General features: G+C 36.5%; 1 protein-coding gene across 1 annotated transcript in view; it reads right to left on the reverse strand.

The window, feature by feature from the left end:
• Positions 1–1,715: 1,715 nt before the first annotated feature.
• The window catches only part of HCN1 (hyperpolarization activated cyclic nucleotide gated potassium channel 1), a 424,192-nt gene continuing 400,579 nt past the window's right edge, over positions 1,716–25,328 (reverse strand). Inside the window, exons 7-8 of the mRNA XM_002815543.6 lie at positions 13,865–14,029; positions 1,716–9,611 (exon numbers count right to left, since the gene is read on the reverse strand). Coding sequence (XP_002815589.3) covers positions 8,722–9,611; positions 13,865–14,029 — 1,055 coding nt within the window. The 3' untranslated portion in view covers positions 1,716–8,721. The remainder of the gene's footprint in view (positions 9,612–13,864; positions 14,030–25,328) is intronic.

Below are 25,328 nucleotides of genomic sequence, written 5' to 3' on the forward strand. Positions count from 1 at the left end.
ACTTAGACAGCTAAAGAACAATTACACAGCTGCCATATCTCTCAGGGCATTGTATAGGCATTTGGCTCTTTAATGGGATCTGTACCTCCCACAAAAAGGAAAGCACTTGCATGTGACACCGTTCAGAAACCTGTCCCTACCTAAATAAGCTATGTAAAAGACAAGGCTCTCTGTGTGTAACCAAATGCATGCGTGTTTGTGTGTGTGTGTGTGTGTGTGTGCGCATGTGTTTATACTTTATCATTATCAAGTTTACAAACGACAAGATGACTATTGCACTCAAGTGCAGATTCTAATTGTTCAAAAGATGTGATTATAATAATGTTTAATATAGCATGTCATAGATGCTATAGTAAGACACGCATGACATCCACCATGTCATACATTATGTCCTGCTTGGACCCAAACTTCTCTCGCATTAGGCTTCAAATTTGTCACCAGGACAAATTTTACTGTCATGTGATATATGTTAAGAAGTAGGCTCATGATACAACCCTCTCTCTTCATGGAGCAGCTTGCTGGGGCTGAGGTGCTAGTTGAGGATACTGGCTTCCTGATATTTTACCATTTACAGGACAGAGAGGAAAAACCAGCCTCATCAGTAATCAGATTACTTGGCACCAAGAAAACTGGATATAGGGTGTCAGCTGTTCACAGACGTCATCTAGAAATATTAGCTGCCAAATACCTGGAGATCATGGGCTAGGAGGAATGTCAGTGGGTGGAAGGCTGCTTCTTTAGTGAAGCTGGAATTGCATGCACAGTCCCTTCCACTGGGAAGGTGTGAGAGGTCAGTCCCACCTAAGTTATTGCCCAGGTGGCCCGGGGTGACTTAGAAAATTCTGCTCATTGCTCTTAGAATGTTTAATGGGGGCCAAGAACTGGAATAAATTTTTGTAAAATTTATCTCATTTAATCTTCATAGCCACCCTGTAAAGTAGAAACTATTCCAATCTCCATTTTCCAGTCATGAAAGCAGATGTAATATTGAGAGGTGAAGCCAGGGAACTTCCTGGGTCGAGTGGGGACTTGGAGAACTTTTCTGTCTTACAAGAGGATTGTAAAATGCACCAATCAGCACTCTGTAGCTATGATTGTAAAACGCACCAATCAGCATTCTGTAGCTAGCAAGAGGTTTGTAAAATGCAGGAATTAGCACTCTGTAGCTAGGAATGTAAAACACACCAATCAGTGCTCTGTAGTTAGCAACAGGATTGTAAAATGAACCAAACTGCACTCTGTAAAATGCACCAGTCAGTGCTCTGTAAAATGCACCAATCAGCAGGAGTCTAAAAGTAGCCAATCGCAGGGAGGATTGAAAAAGGGCACTCTGACAGGACAAAAATGGAACATGGGAGGGGACAAATAAGGGAATAAAAGCTGGCCACCCCCAGCCAACAGCGGCAACCCGCTGCAGTTTCCTTCCACTTGTGGAAGCTTTGTTCTTTCACTGTTACTGCTCCTCACTCTTTGGGTCCGTGCCATCTTTAAGAGCTGTAACACTGCAAAGGTCCATGGCTCCATTCTTGAAGTCAGTGAGACCATGAATCCACTGGAAGGAACCAACTCCGGACACAATATGACTATATAATTCTACCACGGGTAGAATAAGCAAGTAGAGCAAGACATAAGCAGTAGAGCCAGTTTTTGTAATCAGGCTTTCTGAACACTGCAGGTATATAGATATAGCTGATGAAGAGAAGCTCTTTGCAAAATATTGACCACATTCATTTATTTTTACAATGTGAGTGTATTATTGATAGCATTAAAAATGTTACAGAAGGCAATGGACACATTGTACTGATGTGATATTAAGAAACATTGCTAGCTATGGCACCAAAATTTATGTGACATAAGGAAATTATAATGCCTAACACATATTAGTTTTCTCTTCCCTGTTTCTAACTAGCAAGTGCCAGGAGGCAGGCTGGGTTAGACAGCATGACCAAGAGTAAACTTTGGATGGTCCAGGATAAAATTATGACATAGGTGGTTTGTCGCTGCTTGTGTTTATTTAATGTTCTCTCGCTTTGCTTGTCTAGCCAAGATCTCATGCTATGTTGACTTGTCATCTCCGGAAATGTCTTCACACTTGGAAGTTCCCTTAAAAAGCCCTTAAAATTTACCTCCTCTAGGACTTACTAGTTCCAATCTTTTCAATATTAATACACATATGAATCATCTGGGGATCCTGCCCAAAAGCAGACTTCTGTAGGTACAGGGTAAGGCCGAGGACTCTGCACTTCTTACAAATTTCTGGGTGATACTGACGCTGCAGTTCCATGCACCACACTTTCCATAGTGAGGCAAGCAAGGACATTTAGAGCTGCACATTTTAAACAGAATTGTAATATGTTAGGTTGGTAATAGATGTTAGAAGAGTTAGGCAAACAAGATTTAATTTTAAATGCTTGGAAACTAAGACCTTGAACAAATATGAGAAAGAAATGAGAATACATTTGGAAAACTCTTTTTGGATCTTTCGAATTTCTTTGGGTTATGTTCTTTCTTCCTTCAAAAGTAAATCTTTCCTTTCTCAGGAGTTTTCCTCACGAATTTAACAGGAAATAAAAACCTTTCAAGGAAATCTCTTTGCCTCTACACATCTGAATATTCTCTGCAGAAAACGATGGTCAGTCTGGCAAAATTACAACCTGTTTTTTGCAAAATTCCGTTATTTCAAAAAAAAAAGTCTGAATAACTCTACGTTACTTGAATTCAATTATATAATCTATTGGAAACATAAAATGGTCCATCTCTTTTGAAGAATTATTATATTTACTGATTTATTCAGATTTCTTCAATTGAATAAATAAATAGTATTCTCTGCTCATATGGTATTATTGAAACAACTACATAGAAAAAAATAGAAGGGCCGGGTGCGGTGGCTCAGGCCTGTAATCCTAGCACTTTGGGAGGGTGAGGCAGGCGGATCACTTGAGGTTAGGGGTTCGAGACCGGCCTGGCCAACATGGTAAAACCCTGTCTCTACTAAAAATTACAAAAATTTAGCGAGCCGTGGTGGCGGGCACCTGTAATCCCAGCTACTCGGGAGGCTGATGCAGGATAATTGCTTAAACCTGGGAGGCTGAGGTTGCAGTGGGCCAAGATCCTGCCATTGCACTCCCACCTGGGTGACAGAGCCAGACTCCATCTTAAAAAAAAAAAAAAAAAAAAAAGATGTCTCCTTTTGGGAGTAAATGGCAATTGATGTTATATTAGAAATAAAATAGCTCCAAAGAATGTTTTGCCAGTCTTTGGAGTGTGTGTGACCTTTGCCAGTCTTTGGAGTGTGTGTGATATCTCCAATAGAAATTAAAGAACTGGCTTCACTTTTTTGTTTGTTTGAGTTTTTCTTGAGAAAGGGTTTTGCTCTGTCCCCCAAGCTGGAGTGCAGCAGAACAGGGCTCACTGCAGCCTTGACCTCCTGAGTTCAAGCGATCCTCCTGCCTTAACTTTCTGAATAACTAGGACTACAGGAATATACCACCTGTAGTCAGGCTTTCTAAACACTGCAGGTATATAAGTATATACTGGTCAATTAAAAAAAATTTTTTTTCTTGTAGAGACCAGGTCTTGACATGCTGCCCTGGTTGGTCTCCAATTCCTGGCCTCAAACATTCCTCCCACTTTGGCCTCCCAAAGTGCTGGGATTACAGGCATGAGCCACCACGCCTGGCCTGAGAACTTGCTTTATTTTAGCCAAAATTATTTTATCACTTCTTTCCCTTCTCACAGGTTCTAGCTCTTATCTTCTTGTACCCCTTCCCTGCCACAATATATTCTTTATCTTACGCAAAGCAAGTAAACTTTCAGTTTCCTATTCCCATTACTCTATTTAGCAAACATAGGACCTTCCTTAGGACCCAGCATCCTCACAAGGCACGGTGGGGTTGTAAGTAGCTCCCAGTTTTTGCTCTGTCATAAATTATTTTATTCCTTGTTACATTAGCAAAACAGACATTTCAGTGTGAATCCTCCCCGTTGATAAGCTTAAATTAAGAATATAAAGTACAACACTGTAAAACCTTTGCCCTGATGTTAAAAGCCTTTCAGAAGGTTTTTGAAATCCCTATTTCCCACTTGATCTGGGTTCCTCTTCACCCTGTGAGACACTTCAGCTGCATTGAACTGCCAGTGTTCCCAATTGCTGTGCTCTGTTAAACATCCACATTTTAGAAAAGCATGCTTAATTTTTCACTAAATGATAATTATTTCCCCAGCATTTAATGTATTACTCATTCTCTCCACATCAAGGACCTTGGAAACAAATTCAGAGCATTATCTGTAGGTTCCTTTAAGATCATCTGTAAACAATTTTCAAGGTGGGACGTGGGGAATGTCAGCAAGGCTTCTCTCATTAAAAAACCTTAAAATCTCCATTTGTCCCTGTCAAAGCCTGAATTGGAAGCAGGGTCAGCATTAGGGTGAGGCAAGAGAGGCAGGGTTGTGCAAGTGCAGGGTTGTTAAAAAGGAAAAAAATTGAAATTGCTTAAGAAAGTCATTGTTTTTGAGGGGTAATAGCAGGTATACGTCCCTAAGTACAACAGCAAATCTTTCAAAGAAAATTTCTATCCTATTTTTCCTTGAAAATAACCACATTGAATACAGTTATAGAACTGTATTTTACTTATTTGTATGTGCTACAATTTGGTGCATGCAGCAACCACAGTTCCTTAAATTTTTGGCCATTCTTTTCAGGACTCAAAATAGCTCAGCGTTCAATTCTATAAGGCCCATGTTTCTTTCCCATGGTACAGTATGAGTACTTTTTAAAGTAGGTGAACATATAATAAAAGTTTGCTAGTTGTAGTGCATATGAACAAAATAACCACATGGGTTTTATGGCACATGTTCTAAAAAGATAAAGATACAATGGAGAGAGATGTCATTCAAACAGCTTAACATTATAAACGGTGCAAGTGAGGGCCATAGACGCAAAGTGACATAGTAAAATTAACAAATATAAAAACCTGAGCTGAAAGAGGAGGTATGGAGATTTTTTAAATAGTCCTGAAAGATAATAGAGATTGCTCATAATTTGAAGTATACATAATTCAGGATTTGAAATAAATCATCTAAAATTTTAAACATGTCATATTGTTTAAATCATTCGCTGTCCTATAGGAATGACGGTAATAACTTGACTATGTACTTTGTAGTGTCCTGAAAATAGTATGCTCAGTTAAGTTTATAAATTGCAAAATAACCATCTCTTTAAAGTGGAACAGCATTCATCAGGGAATTGTTCACTTAAGAAGAGGTCATCCAGACCTGGAGACAAGCTATTTTTTTGGTGAATAGAATATATTGCCATTGCTACTATTTATCCTCCTTGTTTTCAGGAATGCTTTACTACTTATTCTCATTATGATAAACTCTATCTCAGGCTTTTAGGTATCATTTAAAACCCACGTGTGGGGAGGTTCTATCACTATCCAAATACCTTTGCAGGGCCCAAGGCTATAAATATGAATATATTTATACAAACCTATTTTGTTATAATAGGGCCTTGGGCCTACTATACAAACCAATTTTGATTAAGGCTATAAATATGAATGTATTTATATAAACCTGTTTTGTTATAATAGAGCCCAAGGCCCTATTATAAAAAAATAGGTATGTTATAAAACTATTGTAAGAAAATAGGTATGTCATAGAACTATTATAACAAAATAGGTTTGTATAAATATATTACAGGGCAATCATTTACCATTATTACAGGAAAATTATTTCTCATCCGTATATCCAATAATTACATAAAATGGCTGTGTTTTTAAGTTGGAGAACAACCACATTCTAAAAAGGCACAGAGCAAAAAAGAAAATAAGCTCATATTTTACTATACGGAAAAGGTAAAACAAAGAAGTGGTTGAAAAATCCATGTTCTATTTAAAGTCCTCTCATTCCAGAATTATAGAATATAATTGATTTTATGTGATTATCAAGTATAAGCTCTTGGAAATTTTATGATGTAAAAATAGAGGCAAAGCTGTACTCATTAATAAAATAAAACTTGATTAGCATATATTGATAAAATAAAATATTCGTGATTGTAGTTTATTTTTTGTTGAATTTATTAATAATCTTTATATATATTTATATATGTATGGCTTTGAGCAAAGACAAAAGAAATACTCTAACTCATCCCTGATCATACAGTTGTTGTAAGAATCAGCTATTCTATTATCTTTCCAGCAGCAGAAAGACCAATGAATAATACATTTCTTTCTGTACAGATTAAAACTCCATACATACGGGCTTCACTATGTACAGAGAAAAGAGGTCACTTTTCAATTAGCAATGGACCTTTATATTACAGGAATGTGAGTCATTTTTTTCTTAATCTAAGTATATATACATTCATACATATATGTATATAATTTACCCTGTACCATTTTATTAGTTTAACATATAAACCTTAGTTTTTTTGTCCATTCTATTACAAAGTGAATAAAAATTGTATGGTTGCACTGAAAGACCATGCATTTCAATTTTGCTTATGTTTCCCAATAGTGCTCAAAATAAAAAACCAAAAATTTATATATATAAAAATATTTCACTACCAAATCCATTAATCCTATCAAATGTAAACCTTTAATAATTTAAAGGACCAATACATAATCTTAATAAATTGAAGTTAATTCTCATATTTTAATAAAATAAAGGAGTTTTGTACTGATATGTAAATGGTCTTGCAGCTTTCCCATAGGTTCTAGGTAGACTGAACAATCCCTTTCTTACAACAGTATTCCTGACATGCCATCATATGTCACCAGCATATTGATGATTACATTACATCAACTAGCAGTTAATTACTTCCACACCAGTTGGGATTTGTTTGAAATTAAACATAACAACTCATTTTGGTATTATAGGTATTATATCCACAAAAGGCATAACAGGCAGCAAGGATCCACTTTAGAGTTTTTGCTTTTGTTTTTGTTTTCTGTCCTCAAGTCTATCTGCAGGCCCTGTCCCACATAATGTGTGATCTCTGTATGTTCTTAAATGTATTGCCAGTGCCAGAGATACTGAAGACCTCCACTTTAGGTCATGCTCTTAACTTGGGTTATTTACCGAAGCCGGTTATTAGGAATCTTTCAATTGTGTTCCAGTCATACTCCACATGTGTGGGATGCATTAGGCACAAATGATTACTAAGGGAGTTCTTTGAGGAGAAGCAGGTGCTCACAGATCATGTAAAGAGTTAAGAAAACAGACAAACAACGCTCATAGACATTCAGCTTTACCCCTGCTTTCTGTCACCATGTTTGTACTATTTTCAACACATTAAAAATGACAAACCTCCTATCTAAGGGCTACGTTAGTCACCGCATGCCTTAAAGTTTACTAACCATTTAGTTACAATATACATAGAGCAAAATGTGTGTTCCCAAACAGACGTGATGCTGTATTGAATTTATTTCTTTAAATTAACACCATAGTAAATTATCAGCTACAGTGAAGACACAGACAACACTTAACTCCAAATCAAGCTGTGGTTTACAAATAATTATTTAAATAATAATAGCAATAATATTAAATAAAAGTGAAAACCTCACTTCTAGACTTAAGTCAGAGATCCAAGTCAGCCTTATAGGAATTATAAGATAGGCAATTAATGAATTGTTATGCTTTTCTAGAAATGAGAAATACTGTAACCCTTTCTCTACAATGACTGATTTGAACCTATTTTTTTTTCCCCAGAAGCATGCAGGGACTATTTTCAGATGCTTGATTATGGCAAGAAGAAAGAAAAGTAATGATTTTTGGTGTAATACAAGCAATTTGTAGATTCGAGCATACAATTTTGCATAAAACATTGCAGGTTAAAATAATATTGTAGGTTTCAAGCCATTGCATTACAATTGAATAATTCTCACAATCAAGTTTTGTAAAATTTAAAACTCTAAGTTTTGAAGTGAAGCAATAAAACTAAATTCTTAAACAATGACTTTTACCTTCATACAACACAGAATAGCTATTTTTATTTGGGTTGAAAAAGTTATTTACAACTAACATTGATCGAGTCTTGGTAAAAGTCCGATAACACATGAAGACAAATATTAATTTTCCCTCAGCTTTCTGAAAGATCAATGAACATGTTTGAGGTTAGTGATATTTTTAACAGTGGCAATGCTAGTCTCCTACGGTGGCCAAGCAAGTAGTGCATTCCTTAACCTAATTTGAAATTGAAAGCACCGAAATACAATTTAGATCTATAAAATGGGATTTGTTATTTAATTCTCCATCATTAATGATTAACAATTTAGATTCAGAGACACAGCTAATGAAAGAAAGTGTTGATTGGTGCTATTTGCTAGTTCATTTGAGTTGCCTTTTTAAAATCAGTTTTGTTTCCATTGAATCCAAGAACTCTTCATAAAATAGAGAAATATACATATCAAAGGACTTAAGTAAAAGTAGGTTAGAAATAAATAATCTTACAACGACATTTTAAATCCTTTAATGATTTAAAGAAAGGAAGACATATAACACTGAATGCTAAACAGGTCTTTTGACCCTCTCTTGGGAATTTAGATATATATTTTATAGTATATGTATATATATTTTTACATTTCACGTGTAGACCAGAGCTGTCTAAAATATCTCTTCATAGTAGGCTAGAGGGATCTATCAGGAGATAGAATAAAATAAGATCTGAGTATAGTCTCAGTTTATGAGAGTATTTCTTTCTGCTTTGACAATCAGCAGGGATCATAAATTTGAAGCAAATCGTGGCTTTTCTGCGTCTGGGTCTGTGTTTAAGACTGAGGAAGATTCTCTCGGAAGAGCAGCTGCTGGTGGAGGGGGTGCTGGAGGGACTCCTCGGTTGGGGGGGATGGCTCCCGACGACATCTGTCGGAAGAGGGTGACGCGCTGCGGGACAGTGCTCCTGCCCCCTGCCTGAAGGCCCGTTCCGGGGACCGCCGTCACGGGTTGAGGGATGGAGGCCAGGGACTCGCCCACAGTGGGATGAGGTCTGGAAATCAGAGTGGACACCTCATGGGGCAGCGAGGGCTGCGAGGCGGAGAGGGGCCTGACTTCCCGGGTCAGGTTGGTGTTGTGAAGCGCCTGCGTGCTCTTGTGCACTTCATTTTTCGGCGTGGAGCTGCCAGGTGTCTGTGGCTGCGGGGACGGCTGCTGTGGCTGAGTCTGCGGCGGCTGGGACTGCTGTACCTGCTGCTGCGGCTGCTGTTGCATGAGTGACAGCTGGGAGGCGGTGGGGGAGGCATAGTGGAAAGTTCGAGCGGCCAGAGGGCTCTGTACAGGAGGGCTGCAGACCGCGGTGGTGTAGGAGCAAGGCGACAGGATGGCTGATGGCTGGGGGGTCTGTGTGCTGGGACTGGGGGAGTGCAGGTTGCTGTGAGACAGGCTGGTCGCTGTGTACACCGGTGGAGATTGTGTCCTCATGCGGGAGGTCGGGGTCGTAGTAGACGATGTGGAATTCAGGGTTGTCATTTGAGGATAATTGATGGGAGCGATTGCCTGCACCATCTCCCTGTCATGTTTCACAATCTGCTTGAGGATTTCGTTCTCCTGATTGTTGAAAACACCAGTGTTCAGATCTTTCTGGAACTTTTGCAGAAGAATTGAATTTTTCTTTCCTGTCAGCAAAAGAAAGATAGGCACTTAGAAAGCCTACCAATGACTGATGACAACGCCAAGTGAGAGTGGCTCCTGCAAACAGAAGTATAGCTGCGCTTCACAGGAGAGGCTTAAAAAGCCAGTCACTCACCTTTACACACCAAATACGAATGTGGCTCCTACCTTTCACACTTCCTGTATTTCTCTGGGAACTCTTACCTTCTACTCAAGTTGAACGGCCTGTAATATGGCAAAGAGCCACTTTACAGAAGAAATGGAGATATTTAACATGAGGGCCACCTTGAAGAATGGGGGAAGAAAGGGCTTTTGGAATAGGATGGGCTTGGAATCAACATTTGATTTTAAAGTTACTTTTTCAAGAAAGGACCATGGAGATATAAGCGAGAACATTTGAACACGTACTATGTGATAAGCACTCTACAAAAGACCTTAGGTAGATGATTTTATGTAACCCGCAACCCTGTCAGATAGGTGTGTTCATAATCTCATTTTACCTGAAAGGAGATCAGGACCTGAGAAGAGTAAGAACAGTGCCCAAGAAAACAAAGAAAACATGGTTGGCAGGTAACAGGGCTGAGAAAGACCATACACACAAAAAAGTGATTGCACATCCCTGCTATGGAAAATGAACCAACTACCTCTGTCTCATCTGTGTGCTTGCTAGAAACTCAGCCTCCTGGGCCTGACCCCACTTACTGAATCAGATGTTGCATTTTACTAAGATCCCCAGGTGATTCCCAAATGCAAATCTGAGGAGGACTGTATCAAGGTTTGCTTTTGACCCAGTGTCCTACACCAGTCATTCTCAGTCCTAGTTGGATACTTTTCTTATCTCTGGAGCTTTAAAAAATACTAACATCCACTTGTTCCCTACGAATTAAATCTAAATAATCATACATGGGTTCTGGATTTCAGTAGTTTAAAAGCAAATTTCCCCAGGAAATTCTTTTTTTTAAATTTATTATTTATTTATTTTATTTTATTTATTTATTTTTTTGAGACGGAGTCTCACTCTGATGCCCAGGCTGGAGTTGCAGTGGCACCATCCCAGCTCACTGCAAGCTCTGCCTCCCGGGTTCATGCCATTCTCCTGCCTCAGCCTCCTGAGTAGCTGGGACTACAGGTGCCCGCCACCATGCCCGGTTAATTTTTTGTATTTTTAGTAGAGACGGGGTTTCACCGTGTTAGCCAGGATGGTCTCGATCTCATGACCTTGTGATCCACCCGCCTCAGCCTCCCAAAGTGCTGGGATTACAGGCGTGAGCCACCACGCCTGGCCTCCCCAGGGAATTCTTAAATGCAGCCAAGATTGAGATCGACTTTATGATCTTTCCTCTTCTGAATGGTTGTTGTGAGGACCAAGGGCATAGTGCATTGCAAGCTCTCAGCTCCCTCTAAGACCTCAATAAATTTTAGCTTTTCCTGGCATCATCTTCTGAGTGGTTTGCAATATTAGACAGTCTCTGGCATAATAATGGTTAGAATGAATAGTCGATTGGTGAAAGAAGGGGAAAGTAGTGACTTTTCTATGGCATCATTGATACACTAATAGCCAAGTGAATATGGTAACTGAAAAGTGAATCAATTTGCGATATTGCTAAATAAAGTAACACATTAAAAGTAACAAAATATATTTTTGAAAATAAATATATGTTGTAATTTCATTGACTGCTGGGAATGCAATCATCTTAAATGACTGCCAAAATAGTTACCTCTCCCTACTTACAGACTGTCCTAATTTCCCAAAGAACAAAACCTCCTACATTAGTAATAAATATAAATGCTTATTTAGCATATTTGCTTAACTAACTGCAGCATACATCTATATGCAATGGCCACAAAACCGAGAAGCATAATGTTTCTTTCTGATTATGTGAACAGTCAAAATATCTTAATCTAAGTATCTTTAACCTTGGGAAAAATAATGTAACTTTTAATACACTCTTACTATTTTATAAAGATCAAAAATTCAATTGCTTAGTGCTTATTAGAAATTGCATTGCCTGTATTGATTACGAACCATTTCATGTAAATATTGTTACAAAAATTAACTGCAGGCTGGGCGCGGTAGCTCATGCCTGTAACCCCAGCACTTTGGGAGGCTGAGATGGGTGGATCATGAGTTTAGGAGGTCAAGACCATCCTGGCCAACATGATGAAACTCCATCTCTACTAAAAATACAAAATATTAGCAGGGAGTGGTGGCGCACACCTGTAGTCCCAGCTACTCGGGAGGCTGAGGCAGGAGAATTGCTTGAACCTGGGAGGTGGAGGCTGCAGTGAGCTGAGATCACACCACTGCACTCCAGCCTGGGCAACAGAGCAAGATTCTGTCTCAAAAAAAAAAAAAATTAACTGCAATAAGTAAGATGAAAGTGAAGCTGTATCAGATTAACAGAAATTATCTAGTGAAATATCCTGATTTTAATGTTTTCTCTAAGGATGTCTAGCTGGTTTAGGAAGAAACGCATTGCTTAGAAATTAGTCTCTGTCTCTAACATAAACACTCACACACTACAAAGAGGGAAGTTATTTTCCAATTAAGTAAGTATGCTTTCAGGAGTGTCTGCTTCTTTTGTGGGTATTGTCTCCCTGAATGAGTAGGTCTTGTTAAATCTCTAAGATTTCAATATGAATTTCTAATATGTTTGTTATATCTAATGATGATGTCCAAATACTGCCTTTACTTCTTCTAATCTATTTTCAGATCTTTATGCAGTCTGCTGTCCTACGAATATAGAGAGAAAGGAAGATGTGAATGTGAAGTGCAGAAAAAAAGCCAACATAACAATTTATCAATCTGAAGTCCTTACCTTTAAAAGAATGAAGCAGTTGAGGTACCTCCTTGTTTATCACAAGTGATCCCAGCCCCATCTTTTTTGAGTTCATTTATTCCTTCCTCCCTTCCTACCTCTCTTCAACAAATATTCATTGTATACTAGGTACTGTGAATGTAATGGTGAATTAAACATGAGCTCTACATTGACAAACTTAGCATCTCTAGAGCCAGTAATAAAAGCAGTGCTGTGATGGGGGAGCTTCAGAGGCTATAGGAGAACACATCCAAGGAACTGGGCTTAGTAGGGAGTGGGAGGTCAGAGAAGGTTTCTAGAGGGAGGTGATATCTCAACAGAGAGAGGAAGGTTGAGCAGAGTCGAGCTGACCAAAAAAAGCAGAGAAGGGGAGGGTGGCAAAGAGGGTTTAGGTGTGGAAAATGAATGCATACTACCTTATAACATAATGTTCCAGGATATCTAGGAATGTTAACAGCAAGCCAATCCAAGCTAACTTTACTATGGCAATTATGCAAATCTTCAAACTAGCATAACTAATAAGGCCTAATTGTTGTATATATATATTTTTATTTGGTAGCAGAAAAGACTTTAAAATATGTTGATGTTCTCGAGGTAAAGCATCTATGTAGGGCATTACTATCAAGGCTTTTTTTTCTGCTTGAGTCTATATTACAAACATTTTACTATGTCTCTGCTGAGATTAATTTAAATGTGCAAATTTTCAATTCCTAATATAAAGATAAAATGTAAAGTTGATCCAAAAATACAAAAAAAGTGATAAAACTTAGTTTGTAATATAGACTAATGTATCATATTTTTAGTTCTATTTCAATGCTATCTAGAATTTTTATCATTGCTTTTTACCTGAGGATTCAAATTGTTTTGGCATCAGTCGGGAAATCAGTTTGTTTAGCTAGCAAAAATAGACATTAATAAATAAACCCAGAATATTTAGAAGAGATAGATAGGGACCCAGATCTCTCAAGAAATATGGATACAGCTAATTGCTATTTCTACACAAATTAACAAGCAAGCTATAAACTGGCATGTAGGACTTTTTTTTTTTTTTTTTCTGAGACAAGGTTTCACTCTCTCTCCCAGACGGGAGTGCAGTGGTATCATCTTGGTTCATGGCAACCTCCACCTCCCAGGCTCAAGCGATTCTCCTGCCTCAGCCTCCTGAGTGGCTGGGATTACAGGTGCACGCCACCACAGCCGGCTAATTTTTGTATTTTTAGTAGAGACAGGGTTTCACCATGTTGGCCAGGCTGGTCTCGAACTCCTGACCTCAAATGGTCCACCTGCCTCGGCCTCCCAAAGTGATGGAGTCACCACACTTTGTCATGTGGTGACAGGCATGAGTCACCACACCCCACTGCATTTGGGACTTATAATTGCAAACCTATATTATGCCACGAGATTAAATTTTATATAAAGAAGGTAGAAAACTAGAGTACCTATTCGATCTAGTCGGTCAATGGCAACTGTCTCAAAGGCTCTCCTCATCATTGGATATTCCTCCAGGACCTCGTTGAAATTGTCCACGGAAAGTGAGTAAAGACGACAATATGTATCAGCTCGAACACTGGCAGTACGACGTCCTTTGGTCAGCAGGCAAATCTCTATAAAAACAACAAAGAAGAATGACTTGTTTGATCATTTTCTTTTAAAAGCCATTAAGGCTTCCCACAACTTAAAACAAGTCTCATGGTGTGAAAAAACAATTATTAGCAGCATTTTCTATTATATCAGCAAATTCCTCCTGACAAAAGTATCCAACTGCCAATACTCAATCTTAAAATAATGTTTTTTTTTTTTTTTTTTTTTTAATCAGTTGAGAAGGCCGGGAGCAGTGGCTCACGCCTGTAATCCCAGAACTTTGGGAGGCCGAGGTGGGTGAATCACGAGGTCAAGAGATCGAGACCATCCTGGCTAACATGGTGAAACCCCGTCTCTCCTAAAAATACAAAAATTAGCTGGGCTTGGTGGCGGGCGCCTGTAGTCCCAGCTACTCGGGAGGCTGAGGCAGGAGAATCAGTTGAACCTGGGAAGCAGAGGTTGCAGTGAGCCGAGATTGTGCCACTGCACTCCAGCCTGGCGACAGAGTGAGACTCCGTCTCAAGAAAGACAACAACAACAACAAAAAAACACGGTTGAGACTTTTGGTTTAAATGGAAGGCTGAAACACAGTATACCTTACCCTTCCCACTCCAATCCTCTGAAATAAGAAATAAAGAAAAAAACAAAAACAAAAACAAAAGAGATGCAGAAAATGGAATAAAATGTCCACAAAGGAGTTGAAAAAAGAAAGGGTTGATGATTAGAAAGACGATTTTATGAATTCTGGAAGGCAGAAAGCAGATGGTATAATATAGACAGAAGCCAAAATGAGTCCAAAGATTGGCTTAGAAAGTCCTATGATCAAACAAAGCTAGACCAGAGATTTAGATATAGGCATGTCTAATGTAGTTTGTATATTCCCAATGAGATCAGTATGAAGAAAATGATATTCCACATTTACAGAGGGACTCTCTATTTAAATGACTTTTAAGGGTAATTCCTTACTGAAATTTAGATTTCCAAAATATGGTAAACAAACATTTGCAAATTTGGATTTCATTATTGGCCAGCTATTAAAAGATAATTTTCCATTTTGTTTTCCAAAAATTATGATTTGAACTACTGTATGCTTTGATTATTTTTAATTTGGAAATAATTTAAACATTTAGCTTCAAAATAACAAATTTGAAAAGAGAAATGATAGAAGTATTTCTAAAATTTACAGTCACCTAACAAAAGGAAATAAAGTAAATATAATATTAAATGTCTAAATTCACACTCTAGCTAATTTAAAGAAGTTCTATTTATGTTGACAAACACTGAATAAATCATGCTGTAGACACATGTACTTGATTGATGTTAGAGTTGAAAATATGAATCAAACATATCTACTTTTATATGACATTCTGATAGTAAATAGAAGCATTATCTTAATACAGAGTTCATTTGAATACAATCTGGTAAGAACAATGTCACATATATGCAAACTCTGAGAATACTAGAGCAGGACACGTGAACCAGTCTGGGAAGATAGAGAGGATTTTAGGAAATGTCACCTAAACCATCAATTATGCTGTTGTTCATGTCGAGATTGAAGAGTAATGTTGTAAACCTGCTAAATAATATTGTGGAGTCTGTGTGTTTGTCTGAATGTTTTTGTGCCTGAATATGTGTGTGTGTCTGTGTAGGAAAATAAATCTATTTTGGTCAATTTTAAAGCAAATTACCATACCACGGAATTTACCTGCTACTATAATATAAACAAGGTAATTAAAAGAAGCATTTTGAATACTATTCCAAAATTAAATTCCTGTGTCACTAAAGTACTAATGCCATATAATTATAATTTATGATTGCCATATTATGGCAAACAAAGCTAAGTGTCGGTTTCAAATCTTGTGTGGAATGTTAAATGAAAGAAGACAGACATGAGAAGCCACATACTGTGTGATTCCATTTATGTAAAATATCCAGAAAATACAAATCTACAGAGACAGATAACAGATTAGTGGTTGCCTGAGGCAAAAGATGGAAAAGGGAATTAACAGTAAGTGGGCACAGGAATCTTATTTGGGTGATGAAAATATTCTAAAACCTGATTTGTGGTGATGGCTTCATCACTTGGTAAATTTACTTAAAGATATTTGAATTCTACACTTTAATGAATTATATGTGTAAAATATGTTGCATTAAAGCTATACAAAGTGAAAAGAAAATTAGTTTTGTTTTTATTTTTTATCTTTATACTTATTATATTTTTATTTGAATTTATTTTTTTCTGAACTCTTTCTCTTTACTCTGGAATCATTGTTTTGTCTCTTTTTCTAGGTCTTTCTCTTGCATGTTGAATGTTTTCTTTCGGTAATCTACTGATGTCCAATCACATTTGAAGATAAAAAACTCTGGTAGTGTTGCAGAATTTGTTAAAGTTTTTCATTAGGGTAAATAGGCGGGGAGCTTGTCCTCATATTTCTCTAAATACCAGAATGAGGAGGGCTTTACTCTAGGCCACTGACATCTTTCTTAACTGTCCTAGTTCTCCCTCTCATTCAATTGCTTTATGAAAGAACCACTGACATTTCCCCTCACTATTCTCAGATACATGGTTGGCTACAGACTATTCTGCAACATGGAGGGAGGGATGTCTCATACCTACCGTCAGCATAAGTCACCCGCTTTCTGTTCTGTCTTCTGTGGTACTGTTGTCTCTTAACTAAGAGCCTGTTTAGTATTCTTCCAGGATACCTGCTGTCTCCTTGGCTCCCGTTCTTTGTACATATATTCCATGTTCCCTCTACTTTCCCTTCAAGGTTCATCAGTAACCACCAGCATACATTTAACTGCAGGCTACAGAATACCTGAATAGCACTGGTTTATCCAATACATTAATGTCATTATATTACAAAACAAAATTTGGGAGCAGGCAAGGCCAGCATTTGTTCAGCACTTCAATGATGCCAAGGCACTGTGCCCACAATACTTTGTTTTCCTTGGCCTTCTTCTCATGATCACAAGTTGATGGCAACAACTACACACATTCATATACTCACACAACAGCATCCAAAGTTTGGGGAGACAGCAAAAGACTTTCTTCCTGTATTTCTTTCTTTTTATTGTGAAGGCAAAAGTTGTACTACAGGTCCCTAACTTACTTTCTCTAGCATTTTATTATCAGAACTGCATCATGTGGCCAGCCTTAGCTGCAAGAAAGGATTTAAAACTGAATATTTGGTAAATCGGAATAAGGTAACTACTGTTAGTGATTGAATTAGGTAAATACTGGTTTAATCCCTGAAGTAGTATATGATGGCAGCCATACAAGATTTTATTAACAAGAAAGGGCCGTGGTTGCTGGCTATGGAACCAATGTTATCTGGCACTTCACTCATATCAAAAGTATTTCCTGTCTTCTAGAAACATGTCCCTCTGTCTCATCTCCTGGTTGCTCCCAAATACAAATTCATGCATCAGGTTACTTTGTGGTTGAGTTTATATTTTATTCTTTTACTATTATTAATTGGGTCTCTGTAGAGGGATGAGATAAAGGCATGTCCTGGGAATCATCTTAAATAAGAAATGTATTTGCCTTATGCTTAGAAATTACTTGGAATTATTTTTACATAGAGCATGTGTTTATATATTACTTTTAATTTTTAAAAACAAGTTTAAAAATTAGAAATAAGAATATAGCTATTCTCAGTATGCACAGTCATTTTAGAGATATGTTAAAAACAGATTTACTGGAGAATAGATATAAGTTTAGTCATATTTTTTCTAAACCATTATTTACAAATGATTTTCTGGCCTCTGTCATCTGATGATCTCATATAATGAATATATAACATATGTAGCATATGTTACATAGTATAGGTACGCATTACTAAGTAATCATGGCTTGAATCAGTTAAATACTACCATTGGTAAGAAAATAAATTCTTCAAGGAGGATGCTTTTAAAATACTGTTTAAAGCCTACATGAAGAAATGTGTACGTGTGTTATGAGCTCTTAACCCAAAGGTTTTCTATATTGCCATCTCAGTAAAACTTAGATGTTACTGCTCAGCAAATCTTACCTCTTCATTACACTTTGTTTAAAAAGATAATGTACTTATTTTACCTTTTGTAGTTTGTGGGATCAACACTGATATTCTAATTAAGTCTTTCTTGCCAGTTAATGAGGTAGAGTGCTATTTGGGGCATTGTCTACAGCAGTAATGTTTGGTTTCCTGCTGATTCAGGTACACACACACACACACACACACACACACACACACACACACACACGCACACACACACACAGTTGCTTGGGATATTTTAGGGATCCTTTTTTTGGTGTAGTATTGGCCTGAGGATTTAGAGTCCTGTGTTAGTCTCAGTCAACTTGCTCTTCTTTGTGAGAATTAGACACATATTTATATTCTGTGGACTTTATTTATCAGTGAAATGTAAAACTCAATTATATCTCTAGAGTTTTATTGTCCTTAACTCTGTAAATAACTTAGACTTCATTCAACATTTTATCTGTAAAGTCTCATTAATCTTTATATCTCCAGTGCCTACATGACAGATAGTAGGGGCTTAATGTTAGCTGACTTGAATAATTGAATCAAATAGCAACATGCTTAATGAAATAAATGATTTAATCACGTATAAAAATTCCCTTTGTATTTAATGTGACATATTCACCTATGGAGAAACTAAGGGCTAAATATAGACTTGCACAAAAAAGTCCCTTCAAAAGTTATATAAAGGACTTTGTTCATTACCAACTCAAAACTCATCAGCCATTACCTTGCTGCATGTGCTCAATAATTTCTTAGTGAGAAAAAGAACAACTGAAGGTTATTCATGAGAGGAGAAATAGTCATTAAGAAGTATGAAAAACACTTAAAATAATCTCTTGTTTTAAAGCCTCCATACTCTGTTTCTAGTATGAATAACAGAATTAAGAAATGGCACACCCTTAGCAATGAAAAAAGAGTAAACTTTCTGATCAAAGAGGCTTAGATTTCGTGAATTGAATGTCCAGATTCAATATGAATAGAGCAGGTGCTTCTCTGTGAATTAATTTTCTCTTGATACAGTATTAAGTTATTTTGAAAATCTACTTATTGAGCAAACACAGCCCTTTGTTAGGTGTTACAGAGTTTTGGTGTATTTGCCATATCTGTGTGTATATGTGTCTTTGGGGGGGATGGGGGGTGTTTAAATAAAGGATACATATAGAAAAAAATTAGTCATCTGTAGCTCATACTATACTTTAGGTACCTTAGAAATTATGTATGTATTAGTTTATCACTATTTCATTTTATTTTATTTCACTGAATTTCTGTTTCCTAAATAATGGCTTTATCACCCTAGCTGGTTTAAGACATTTTAAAGACAGAAACCATACAGTTACCTTATAATATCCCTCATAGTGCCTGCTACATTGAGTTTCCAGCTCAGGCAAAATGATTTAAAAATGCTTATGCATACATCAATTACAGTGAATAAACATAAAACCCACACTAAGTTATCTTCTTAAGTTTTGGATAATATTGGTTCACCTGTTAGGCATCTTGCCTTGGTCATAGAACTTGCCAAATGTTTTATGTACTTTCTTTGAGGAACATAACATATCTCTGAGGTTTTGTGCAATGTTTATAATAAAGAAAATTATCTGGAAGGTTTGGTCATTTTTTTTGCAATGTAGACATGCCTGTACTCATCAGGAAGAAAATTAACATGCTTATAGGTACCCATGCTGATTTCATAAAGCAAATAAAGTTAAATACAAAATAAAATAAAATTGGACTCCCAAAGAACAGATTCAGTGCAGTTTACAGATGCAAGCTTTTTAAAGATTGTCTTGGCATACTTTCTAGAATCTGTCTGTTCCAGCCTTTCTGCATTTTTCTTGTTTGTATACTCTCTGAGAGCTCAATTAAGAACTTCCCAGTGGTGTAATAACTGTTTTAAGAATCTTAGTGCAAATTTACTTGGGTAATAGGTCCCTTCATCTGGATGCACATTTACATATTATAATAAATTGTAAAAGTAATGGGGACTTAGCATATTAATTTTAATTCGGTAGAATTTTCCTGGTTTTCTTTATAGGGCGTTTATGAATGGCTAAGTAGTTATTTCACCTAGTTAAGATGAAAACTATTGGTAATGCATCCTGTCATAGGAACATAGACAACTCTGTTTCCAATTTCAATGTCAGAAAGAGTGTGGCTTAGGAGACTAGATTTGGCCTAGCACATTATTTGTATACCTTTAATAATCCTTAGGGTATGAGATATATCAACTTCTCAATGCTATTTTTGCTGGCATTAGTTAACCCTGATTACAAACATTTAAGTCCACCTGACATTACTGTCACCTATATAAACAGACATTTTTATAAGGTAGGGCAAATGGCTTCAAACGTTTTGCAACTCAGAAATATTTTCCTGACCTCTAAAACTGAACTTGACATTGCAGTGACACAGAGCTAATCAGGAACTCATGACAGAAATTTCTGAAGTAACGTGCTTTACCTGAGCTTCTAGAATTTATGGGCAAAACTGTACTTAGCTTCTCACAGTAACCTAAACAAAAGCTGCTTCCTTCTTTAGTAACTGATACCATGAAATAAAAGTAATTCTCTGCTGTGCATCAAAATACTAATTTCCTATAAATTATTTAGATTTCTAATTCACTGTGTTATAATAACATGTAAGAGAAAATATCACTTTTTTGCTTTCTTTTTGTCTTTGTAGACTTTCTGTATTTATGCTAGTGAACTAGTAGAACACTGCCTCTGTATGGCACAGGAGATGATAACATCCGGCTTAAGTCATTTTGTGTATCATGTTTGGCTGGTAGAAGTACTCTGGGTATCAAATAGATTTGAATAGAAATCGAAAGAAGTTTAGACTAGGAAAGAACATTAAAAAGGTGCAAATTTTTTAGTATTTGATTGATTGCTTAGTATAGTATTTTAATGCATTTCACATTTTGTACAATCTTCTGAAAAAGAGACTGAATACAACAAATTTCTAAATATAGATATAAAGAAGGTATTATTCATGTATAGATAGATTACATATTATGATATTCTAATAACCAGAATACCTAATTTTTCATTTTACTAAGGGTACAACTAGTCATTTCAATCACATAGATACATTCCTAATTGCACAATTATTTGTGTCCTCTTCTACTACTCATGCCCTGTTATTTATGGTTATTTAGATCAAATAAAGTTATTGTTTTGTCAAACAAATCTTAGCTCCAAGTTCGATCAAATCATCTCTCTTAAAACATATAAATTAGAGTGATCACCTGGGCCTCTGAATGTTGACCTAGTAGCAACTCTTCAGACAAGCTATGTGTTAGCAAAGTTATTCATTGACAAAGCTGTTATGTGGTTAACTAAAACAGTGCCTATAAAGGGCCCACCACAAGCCTGGCACATTGTGGGTACTCGTAAAACATTAATTTCCTTCCTTTTCCCCCATTTCCTTGTATTCTAATTTTTCCTTATGATTTTGATGGTACCTGCTAGAAGCAAATAAAAGTAATGCTTCATACATCAAGTAGCTCTCCAAATTTGTGATATATAACTATCATCTTTCACCACCTCATAAACAATTTGTTCATAAACTAATCATACAAATTCCTTAGACTGGTCTTGAGGAAGATGGTTTCACATCCACTAATACTCTTTCTTAACTGTCCCAGGGAGAATTTATCTTTGTGCTTCCTCTGTATCTTGATCATCTTGCATCTTAGTTCCTACAATACATTATTGGACTTACTTGTTTATAATTTTTATACTAAACTATAAGGTCTTTAAAGGAAGTGCAATGATTGCATTTGCAATGTCATCACTTACCAAACATTGTCGTGTATTATTTGGTTCAAGAAATATGGAATGTTGGGAGGCTGAGGTGGGCAGATCACTTGAGGTCAGGAGTTTAAGACCAGCCTGGCCAACACGGTGAAACCCTGTCTCTACTAAAATACAAAAAATTAGTGGGTATGTTGGCAGGCACCTGAAACTCCAGCTACTTGGGAGGCTGAGGCAGAATCATTTGAACCCAAGATACGGAGGTTGCAGTGAGCTAAGATCGTGCCACTTCACTACAGCCTGTGTGATGGAGTGAGACTCTGTCTCAGAAAAAAAAAAAAAAAAAAAGAAATAAGTGAATCAATCAATAACTGAAAATGGCTTACATCAGATTAAAAATATTCTTCATAAAACAAAATGCTCACATTTGAACACAATATTCCAAATAGGCAAATCTTTTTGTGAAGCTTTGGCTCCAATTGACAGAAGTTATAATACAAAGCTCTCATCTGGTTCCTACTAATTATAAACACGTTTGTAACATGATTGTTTGATTTTGTTGTATACGTGAATTTTTGAAATTAAGGTTTACACTTTCCACTCCTTAACTTCTCTCCCTTTCCTCTTCTTTATCTGTGTCTTTCATTTCCATTGTAACTCCTTCAGCTTGCATAAAATCAGCTTTACATAATACTGTTGGTAAACTTATATAGAATATATATTTGTACTACTTGTCTTTGGCAAATTAAAATACCTAAAGGATATTACTGATATTACAGATATGTTACGTAGGTAGGAAACAATCCCAGGTAGCCGCATGTTAGCCCATGTGACATAAACAGATTAAAGGGGTTCTGTTTTGTGATTGTAACAAAAATAACATAAAAATATCAAAGCTAAGAAGGGTAAAACCACAATTTTTCTGCTTCTATCTGTCTTTAAAAATTCACCAGACCATTCCACATTGTTCCTTTTGATCTTTAAATCTAGCAGCACTCAAGTCGTCAAAAGTTAATCAAACACCTTGAATTATAAATGCCTTTAAAATGCAGCCAGCTTTTAAAAATTCATCAAACGATTTTTGGCTCTTAGGTTCCTCCAATGTGTTTTTGAAGTAATATCCTGACAGCTGTGTTTTCCTATGTGGCTGAATATGCTTCTAAAAAATGAAAAAAACACGTGGCAGAAACAATAGTCTCCATAGGAAATATATTCACCAGGTATTTATGAGGCAAGTCTACTACAGCCCAAAAGGTTATTTGTCTCCAAAATATTTCCCTTGATGCTCTTTCTCTCTCTCACACACACACACACCACATGCACACATGATAAAATCAACATTTAAACATGCATTTCCTCTATTTGTTTAATGCAAAAATTAATTCAGTTCATTCAGAATGGATTCATTAGTGCAGTGTCACACTTTAATATGTATGGGAATCACCTGGGTTGTTTTACTGCAAAGCAGGTTAGGATTTAGTAAGTCTGGAGTGGAATGAAAGAATCTGCAATTCTAACAAGGGATAGGTATTACCACTGATAAGCTTCTTTTGGGTAATGAGTTCATATAGCTGTCAGTTTTATAATTTAAAAAGGGTTCCTCATTTAGAAGAAGTTAGAAAAAGTAAACAAAAGGAATGGAAATTAAAGATAACATGAATTCAGGTTAACCACCATTTTCCCTGTAACCTGCACCTTAGGCAATTGTGGAGAATACAAAATAAGTATATTTTGTATCTTTATCCTGACCGAAAGAGTCAAGAATTATAAATTCAAACATAGTATGAAAAAAGATTTGAGCATAATTCCAAGGCTAAATAACCTACTACTGACTTTATGTACATTCAAATAATATATCATTCATCATAGAGTAATTCTGTACATCATCGGTGACATGAGGGGTCTTGCTTAGACTTCAAAAAAGTGTAGAAACTACATTACACAGACTATGCAGATGAAGAGGACAAGAGAAAAGGAACAGGAGGGGAGAGGAGACATTAGAATGAAACAGTATCATGATACAGGTTCAAAGAAAGGTTTGGAAGCTAATTTTTATGAAATTTTAGGAAGAGCAGCTTGACAGGATCATAAGTATTTGGTTAGGCATAGAGAATATTTCTCCGTGGATAAGAAAGTTAGTGTTGATCTCACTATTATTGCAGGGCTCTTCAGGAAAAAACTTTGTGTGCAAAATATTATTTTAAGAAATTAGCTTACATGGAATAGAGTGGAGAGTCCTAGCTCTCTACATATCTTGCCATTTATGGGAAAGATACTTAGCCCCTCTTTCTCCAACAGGTAAATTTGTTCTCTCAAATCTTTTGCTTCATGATACAGGCATATTTATCTATAGTCAGTTTGCCAAATGAGCTGGAAGGGAAGTTTTTAGTAAAGAATTGTAAAGAAGTTCTGATAATAATTTTGGGGAATTGATTGATTTAAAGCTGTAGCACTGAGAACAGAAGTACTCTCTCTAAATAATCACTGTAAAATGAAACTTCAACAGAGCTTGAAAGGGGATAAGGAATCCATGATTTTGAACCTAAACATAAAACAAAACAAAACAAAACAAAAAAACAATGCTAGGCTGTGTCTGTCCTAGGAGTGAATATAAGATAAAAGGTTGTTTTGGGAACAAATAAAGCAAAACTTTTGCATAAAAAAACTAATTTCATGAAACTCTTTCCCACATTAATCCAGTTATTCCTTTATTAAAAAATGAAAGCAGTATTTGTGTGTGTGTGTTTTGTACAGATTGGTAAGCTTTTCTCATGTGACTTTAAAAAACTCTGATAACTGGTTAAACCAGGATTGATGCTTACTCCAAAGATGGTCATCTATAACTCAGGTAGCAGCCCATATGACGATCTGGCTGGAGAACACTTTCGATGGGGATGCTTCAATCAGACTGTGACTAATAGAATTAATCATACCCATTGTTGGGGAGATTTAAAGTAAAAAATCAATAGCTAGAATAGTCAGAGTGCATGAATTGTGAGAATGATAAATCCCCAAATTGGTGTTGGGCCACTGGCATCACTGTGGTTTCCTGATGGACAATCTCACTTGCCATAAAGTCTGCCTCTAATACTCCTGAGATAATTTCCCTTGCTTCTTTTCTTCCTGTGATCCCTTACAATGCACTCTATCATCAGTTAATCTGATCTTTACTTTGTGTCATCCCCCCGAGTGCCTGACTCATACACATCTCTACTCATGACCTCTTTCAGGTCTAGAAATTCATACCAGTCCATTTTGTTAAAAGCCTCTACCTTTTCTTTTATTTCCTTCACTTGATAGATTACAATGAGTTTTTCAAGTTCAGTATGTAAGTAGCCACAGAGAGGTCTTGACGTAAGTAGAAAACTAATATCCTACCTATAGAGTTCTCATTTTCTACTTTTCAGTAATTTGAAGTATTCATAGAGGATGACTGGGAATCAATCTTTGTGCAAGATAACAGAAAAAATATATTAGGCAAATAAACAAATCCTATTACCACTGCCCAGTCAAGAAAACATTCACACTTACAAATCAATCCT

Source organism: Pongo abelii, chromosome 4 (assembly GCF_028885655.2).
Source record: "Pongo abelii isolate AG06213 chromosome 4, NHGRI_mPonAbe1-v2.0_pri, whole genome shotgun sequence".
NCBI lineage: Eukaryota > Metazoa > Chordata > Mammalia > Primates > Hominidae > Pongo > Pongo abelii.